This window comes from Primulina eburnea, chromosome 4 (assembly GCF_022965805.1).
Source record: "Primulina eburnea isolate SZY01 chromosome 4, ASM2296580v1, whole genome shotgun sequence".
Classification (NCBI taxonomy): domain Eukaryota; kingdom Viridiplantae; phylum Streptophyta; class Magnoliopsida; order Lamiales; family Gesneriaceae; genus Primulina; species Primulina eburnea.
In genome coordinates this window covers 41,715,070-41,723,651 of record NC_133104.1, presented here as the reverse complement: position 1 = coordinate 41,723,651, position 8,582 = coordinate 41,715,070, and the positions used below count along the sequence as shown (strand labels likewise).

The window sequence follows — 8,582 nt, the reverse complement described above, 5'->3', positions numbered from 1 at the left end:
ACATACTCCAATCCAATCAGTTTCATTTCAAGATATTGAAGACATTAACCTATTAAAGTGCACTGAGGCCGGAGAGAGGGTGAACATGGAGGAAGGTAACGAGGATGTTCTGAGCAAGACTGGGGACTTCGATCTCAATGAGGTAGATGATTTTAATTTCGATGATCAACAAGACGACATTAGGGAAGAGAATCTTTATTCTTCGGAGGATGGAAGCGAAATATCATCATATGCAGACATCAAGACCAACACCAACACCGACACAGAAGATGTGGAGATTCATGAACTGTTCAAACAGGAAGATGAAATCCATGAGCCACATATTCTGGAAAACACCAAACCTCTAGTGGGAAAGGTATTTTCCCGCTTCCCTCCTTCGAGTCTTAATCATTCTTTCAAACTTCACGTTCTTTTTCCCTCGTCTTTTTCTGCTTTGGGGTTTTCTAGTGGGTTGTTAAGAGGAGTGCAATCATACATACATGACAAGTCGAGTTCCGAGATTGAAGCTTTCAAAAGAATTGTGGTGGAGGTCAGTTGTAGGGATAAAAAGGAAATTGGGAATGTGGGAACAGAGCACCATTCAAAAAAGGATGTTAAAAAGATTTCGGGTAGTTTAAGCAAAGAACTGAGCAGGCTTCAATGGGGGATCAATTATGAGAAAGGTTCGAATTCTAAGGGAGCAAACCGTTTGACATGAAGATATGCTCTTGGAACATTAGGGGGGGAGGGTCTTCCAGAAGAAGGGAACTAGTTCGCACAGTTATTAGAAAGGAAAATCCAGACATCTTTGTGGTTTTAGAAACAAAGAAAATGATGGTTGATCGTCGATTCGTTGCAAGTTTGTGGAAATCGAGATTCGTAGATTGGGTCACTTTACCGGCGGAAGGAAGATCAGGGGGAATACTGGTGATGTGGGATCCGAGAGTGATCTTGGTAACTGAAAACTTGATTGGGGATTTCTCAGTCTCTATTGAAATCAAATGGAAAGATGAATTCAAGTGGTGGTTCACTGCAGTGTACGGGCCATGTAAGCCGAGACAGAGAGATTTTTTCTGGGATGAACTAGCGGGTTTGCATTCCATTTGTGGCGAGAGATGGTGCATTGGAGGAGATTTTAATGTGGTTCGGAATTTGAACGAAAAAATGAACAGCAATTCTCTTACCCCTAGTATGTATTGTTTTGACAATCTTATACAGGAATTGGAATTGTACGACCCTCCTCTGTTGAATGCTAAGTTTACTTGGTCCAACTTCAGGATCAATCCAATCTGTTGCAGACTTGATAGGTTTTTCGTAACAAGGGGGTGGATGGATATATTCCCTTCATTCAGACATACGGTGCTACCAAGAATCACATCTGATCACAACCCTATTTTGTTAGACACAGCGAGACTGAGATGGGGCCCTACACCGTTCAGGTTCGAGAATGCTTGGTTGTTGCACCACAAACTCAAAGAGTAAGTCGAGGCATGGTGGAATACAGGTACCATACAGGGGTGGGAGGGTTTCAAGTTCATGAGCAAACTCAAAGACATAAAATCAAAAGTCAAAAAATGGAACTTCGAGGTATTCGGTGATGTCAATGTAAGAATTTCGGAGTTGCAAAACAAAATTTCACAGCTGGATGCGAGAGAGGAGGGGGGAAATTCATATCCCAACTTACAGGAGCACCGAAGAGAGGCAAAATGTGAGCTGGAAACTTTACACATCCGGAAATTTCAAATGGAGAGCCAAAAAGCTAAAGTCAAATGGCTCCAAGAAGGGGACCAAAACACTAAGTTTTTCCACACTTTGCTGACTGGCCGAAGGAATAGAGCAATTATCGAAAAAATAGAGTTGGAGGATGGGTCCTTGGTTTCAGAAGAAAAAGCAATTGAGAACACCATTGTGGGTTTTTACAAACATCTGTATAGGGCATCGGAAGGAGACTGGACGGGCATTGAGGGGGTGGAGTGGTGTCCTTTAGATTCGGTCGATGCAGAACATTTGGAGGTTAACTTTTCAGAGGATGAGATCAAAGCAGCAGTGTTTGAATGCGATGGAAACAAAACACCGGGCCCGGATGGTTTCACGTTGGCTTTCTATCAGAAAAATTGGGATACAGTTAAATCGGATCTTTTCAAAGTATTCGCTGAATTCTTTGAGGGAGGAATTGTCAATGCATCTACGAATGAAACATATATCTGCCTTATTCCAAAGTTACAAGAGGCAATGAGGATTAAAGATTTTCGGCCAATCAGTCTAACCACAAGCTTATACAAAATCTTGGCAAAAGTATTGACTAACAGATTGAAGGCAGTGATGAGCAAAACAATAGCGGAAAATCAGTGTGCATTCATAAAAGGAAGACAGATAACATATTGTTGTCTAATCGCAAATGAAGTTGTGGAGGAGTATAGAAGGAAAAAGAAGAAAGGGTGGATTTTGAAAGTTGATTTGGAAAAAGCTTACGATAATGTAGACTGGAGATTTGTTGATTTTGTTCTTACAAAGAAAGGATTCGGAGAAAAGTGGAGGAAGTGGATTAAGGGATGTATCTCTAATGTTTCTTTCTCGATATTCATTAATGGAAGGCCACGAGGAAAGTTTGAAGGGGGAAGGGGTCTCAGACAAGGAGACCCTTTATCTCCATTTCTGTTCAATCTGGTTATTGATGGTTTGGGGCGTTTGATCGACAAGGAAAAACAGGATAATGTTGTAAGAGGACTTGTGGTTGGGAGGGAAAAAATCGAGATTTCACACATACAGTTTGCAGACGACACGCTCTTCCTTGTCCAATCCGATAGTCATTTGATGAAAGCGATGAGATTATTGAAATTGTTTTGCATTAAATCGGGGCTCAAAATAAACCTCGAAAAAACATCAGTTTTAGGCTTGAACTACTCGGAGGAAGAGGTAGATGAGGTGGCAAGAAATATTGGATGCAAGAAAGAGCAATGGCCAATCAAGTATCTTGGGGCACCTTTGGGAGGCAATCCAATGAAAATGGAATTCTGGGCACCTATGATTTCAAGAATGTCAAAAAAATTGTCGAGTTGGAAAAAGTCATTCCTATCAAGAGGTGGTATGTTGACATTAATTAAATCGGTCCTCAGTGCCATGCCGACTTACTTCATGTCCCTCTTCAAGGTACCTATTAGGGTGGCACAACTTATGGAAAAATTGATGCGTGACTTTTTATGGGATGGACCCGATGGGGAGGCTCATTCCCATGTTGTCGGTTGGGAGCAAGTGTGCAAGCCGAAAGAGAGAGGAGGTCTTGGTTTGGGGAACATACGGATGATAAATTTGGCGCTTTTAGGTAAATGGTGGTGGAGATGCGTGGTGGAACAGGAATCTTTGTGGAAAAAAGTCTTGGCGAGCATTTACGGGAATCAGGAAAATGGAAGAGATATTAAGTGGGTGAAGAACTCGACTTTTAGAAGCCCATGGAAGTTTATTTCTCGTTCTTACTCGATTTGTCATCACTTGATTGGCACGGTACTTAAAGGGGGGATTTCTTACGTTTCTGGGAGGATAGGTGGGTGGGAGTGGTGTCCTTTAAAGAGTTGTTTCCTAATCTGTTTCGCATTTCTTTGTCGGTTAACAAACCAATTAAACACTTCTACTCTATTTTCGATTCTCATGGTGTATCTAATTTTCAATGGGATGTGAGGTTCAGAAGAGGGTTAAACGACGTAGAGTTGGGAGAGTTCAGTGATCTTTTAGGTATCTTAGATTCAGTTAGGCTGAGCGTGGGGCTAGCGGACGTTCGGGTTTGGTTAGGAGATCCTTCTGGTGCTTTCTCTGTGTCATCCCTTTATAACTCTTTCTTTTCGAACAACTCAACTGATGAGTTCCCATACTATTCTAATATCTGGCAAATACATGTACCAATAAAGGAAAGGTGTTTTCTTGGATTGTGGCTTTGGGAAAATTACAGACTTGCGATGCGGTGCAGAGACGAAGGCCTGGCTTTACATTATCACCACAGTGGTGTACTCTATGCAAGAAAGCTGAAGAAACCCAAGATCATATTTTAGTGCATTGTTCTTTTACGAATGGAATATGGAACAAAGTCATGAGTCGCTTGGGGTTCGAGTGGATTTTCCCAATGACAGCGAAAGAAATGTTCATCATGGAGCCGGGCTTCCTAAAGGGAAAGGGACTGCAAAAATTCTGGTACATAGTCGTACATTGCATCTATTGGTCTATATGGCTGGAACGAAATAGTAGAATCTTCAGGGATAGAGAAGAATCTTCGGAAGCCTTATGGGAGACAATCAGATTTAGAGTGGCGACATGGACAATCAGTATACCACATTTTCAGCATATGTCGGTCTCGGATCTTGTTAGAGATTGGAGTTTTATCTATTGCTAGTTTGTTTTCAAAATTGATAAAAGGATTCTATTGTATGTGCATTAATCCTATGTATTGTGGAACACTCATCCACTGTACCTGTAATTGTTTCTCTAATTAATTTAATCATAGTTTCTGATCAAAAAAAATTATATATATATATATGTGTGTGTGTGTGTGTGTGTGTGTGTATATATGTATATATTATAGTATAATATATATTCAAACAAAATTGAAATCACAATGGCCAAAAGGACATTTGATTTTTATGTAGAGATGGTTATGAAATGGTACACTATTTTATGAATAGTTGTGTCTTTCGATTCAAGGCTTTTAATTTTTTATAAATAGGACCCCTTGTTTGCGTTATATATATATATATATATATATATATATATATATATATATATATATATATATATATATATATATATATATATATAAAAGTGTAATTTATGTGAATGATTATGTGGTTTCCTTTCAAAAAAAAATATATACACTCTACAGCCTATTGTATGTGTTTTCTCTTCACGAGTCACAAACGTCATATACTTTGATTAACAATCATTCCAATTTATTTTAATTGTTGTTTCATTTTTCATAATCTCAAAAAAAATCCAAAATGTCACCAAATTTTAGGTTCGTTTTTTTGTTCAATGTTTGTGATCATTTAATTGTTTTAAAATTTTATGCTTTTTCCAATCGATAATGAATTCATGTTTATTTTTCGAACGTATATTTTATATTTTATGTTTTATATTATATTTTGTTTTGATTTCAGATTTTGTACACGTCGTTGTTCGTGACGTTTTTCCATCAATTATGAATGTTACATTGCTACTGGCTGTGCGTAACTTGTTTCAAACTATATGACACATTGTTTTTAGCTGTCGATTAATCAGTGCTCTTTTTTTTACTTTATTAATTATAATATATTGTTGCAACCAAGATCTCGGCTTGAGGTAACAAGTCTGATATCATCTATATATGCAATCACAAATTCTAGATTTTCCATAGGTGATATAAATGTGTGCATATTTTTAAAAATTAGTATAGGATGTGGCAATTGAGTTGTATATATGTATTTTTAAATTATATAAGTTTTTCATCTAAAAATGCTGATGTGATATTGACTACGATAATATCAAATCCGAGTCATGTCGGACATGGGCTAAAATTAATTCATTTGAGTCACTAAAAAATTATCGTGACAGCCAAAACTCCCAATCGATTCCATTAAACATTGACATTAGACAATACATTTGGTTAAGTTATTCTAAAAAATAATTAACCCATGTAAGCCCTATCCTCTTATCCACATTAGGTTGGACAAGTAGGGGTTAAAACAAGCCTTATCAGCTCAAAAAACATTCCATTTCTTGTCAATCATCTGCCATTTTTTAAGGGGATAATATAATTCAATATTTTTTAAAAAAATCACATAAAAAATTTTATTTAAAAGAATATCGAAAATCCAATCCTTCTTTCGCAGGAAACTTTCGGGAAAAAATAATTTTATTAACACAAACCCAAATCCAAACCCGGTTCGAATTTCTGTTTCTGATTTGAAATTAATTACTCTTTTTTTTTAAAACATTTCTTAGTTCACAATACAAAGTTTTATCATACTAAGAGGTGGGCTAATTTTTGCTTATATTAATTATAAACTAACATAAAGATAATTCATTCCAACAATTTGATTATTCTCACGAGTACGCAAGTGATATAATATTTAATCGTATATTTAACACACATAATCGAGGATATACATTTTTAAATTAATCGCGCTCCCGCGATTAATTTATATATATGTATGTGCGTATACACAAAATTTCTACACGACGCGTGATGACTCCTATTTTCACATCCACTCCGGATTTTATTCTATGCAATTTGATACTGAATCTGATTTTCTTGTTCCAACACATTCCAATCCCTACGGTATACATATCCTATCTATATATATATATATATATATATATATATATATATATATATATATATATATATCAACCATAGATATATCAACCATTATCTCGGATTCCATATTAGAACACAACAAGGAGACTAATATCTGTAACAGAACAAGGACTCGTAAGCCCTCTATATATATCGACATAGTTTCGACTTGAAATCATTGAATGAGTCTGGCTTAATTCTCTGCATATATAATTGTGTCGCTGCTATTCTTTGTTTTCTCAAGAATCAAAGGAAGAACGTTGCGAGTGATTTGCAGTTAACTGGTAAAAATCTCTGAACTTTATAATTTATGTGTGAAAGATATGTACTCTTGTTAATTACATTAATTTTACGGGCTGTGCCTGTGGGGTTGTTCTTTGTCTCGTACTCGATTATGTACGTGCACTTCTGGTCGCTGCTTTTTTTTGGGTTTCGCGTGTAATATTTGGGTTATATTCAATATGAATTCTATATATTTACGTCTACGAACGGTGCTTGAATTCGTTCTCTTTCCATGATCATAAATTTGGACTCTTTATTATTTCAGTGAATTTGAGGAGAAATCTTGATTTCGGAGGAAAGAAGAACAAATATATTGTTTTATTACAATCTGGACATGGAGGAACAATCTGGATCTTTGATTAGAAGAACTCGATTCTTCAACAGTGTTTACCACCGTTTCGAGGCATCGGGGCCGGAATATTCTATTCCCTTCACTCTTCAACCAAGAACAACTTCGGGCCCGAATCCTTCTTCGCCCGATTCAGCCACCATAAATTCAAGAACAAGGCCAACTCATGTCACCGAAGCTCAACAAACCGTGTCTCCCATCTCAGTGCTCAAGGACTCCGAAGACTTCGACGATGCTGGAACGTCCATCCGGACTCGTGGACTCGAGACTCCACATTCACAAAGAAAAGTACAGAAGAAGGGATACTTTGGCAAGTTGTTCCATAAACATTCTCACAACATCAAGACCACGACATCTGATTCGAAATCACTGGGTCATATCTCTACTTTTCTCAAGCACGTCAAGCGTCTAATATTTCGTATGCCTGAAGGCCCCGCGATGGAACCACGTTGAATCTCGTCAAGAAAGTGTCGTCTTGGATTCAGAAACTGAGTTAATTTTTCTAGGATGATTCAAATTTAAGCGTATTGATTACAACTTTATTATTATTATTATTATTATTATATTTAATCTTAACATAGTATCAAGCTTGTTATAATTTGAAATCCTCGTCAATCTAAAATTGTTAGTCTAATTGACCCCTTGATTCAAGTTTTTTTTATTAGGAATTTGATTTATTCAAGTCTGAAATATCTGTGTTTATGTGCGAGTTATTGATTTAATTGGATGAAGTTCTATTTAGTGATTAAAAAAAGAAAATTAAAAAGACATCAAAACAAATTTTACCCACACAAAAGATAGAAGTATTTTGTATGTAAATTTTACTACAACTTTGAGAATAAATTATACATGATGAAATTTTTGTAGTTTCTTATTTTTACGGAGTATTTTTTTTGTTAAACGGTATCACAAATCTTTAATATTTATGAGACGAGTCAACCATATTCATGTTTATAATAAAAGTATTTTGACATAAAAAATAATAAATTTTTATTGGTGACCCAAATAGAATATATGTCTCACGAAATTGACTAATGAAACCGTCTCACATGAATTTTTGTGATTTTCAAATTGAACAAATGTACCAATTTTAGTTCACTAAAAAAAGAGATATTTACAAGAGATTTACTCAAATATCATTAGGTTATATCATTACAAGAGATTTACTCAAATATCATGAGAGATTTACAAGAGATTTACTCAACCCATATCACACATATAAATTTATAATATCGTTTCACAATAGATTTACTCAAATATCATTAGGTTATAATCATTTTAAACTACTATTATGGAAAATAATTATTCTCAAAATATGTTCGATTAATATGAGAAATTTTTTCAGTAAAAAATTTAAAGCAGAGTTTTTTTCTCGACAAACTAGTGATTAAATTTTATTTCTTTAAATTCAAATAATTTTTAGTTTATACACGCAAATTGTGAGCAAGTAAATACAGATGTTATTTTTAAAATTTAACCACGATTCGGGTTGCTTTATTTATATGATTAATTATTAATTATAATTTCGTCTATTCTTCAAAATCTTTTACAGCCCATATCAAAATGGACTTATAGCCCTCCTAATGGGCTTTCTTGTAAGGCTTGAGGCCCACGTTAGGCACCAAATATTATTTGAGCGACTAGGGTTTTTAA

The 8,582-nt window shown here is 35.6% G+C and overlaps 1 protein-coding gene across 1 annotated transcript; it reads left to right on the top strand.

The window, feature by feature from the left end:
* Positions 1 to 693: 693 nt before the first annotated feature.
* LOC140830301 (uncharacterized) lies at positions 694 to 1,461 on the top strand. The gene has a single exon (XM_073193585.1). It carries the CDS (start codon positions 694 to 696, stop codon positions 1,459 to 1,461), a length of 768 nt encoding a protein of 255 aa, XP_073049686.1.
* Positions 1,462 to 8,582: the final 7,121 nt, after the last annotated feature.

Coding starts and splice junctions, on each gene's coding strand:
- LOC140830301 (XM_073193585.1), top strand. CDS start 694: ATGAAGATATGCTCTTGGAACATTAGGGGGGGAGGGTCTTCCAGAAGA.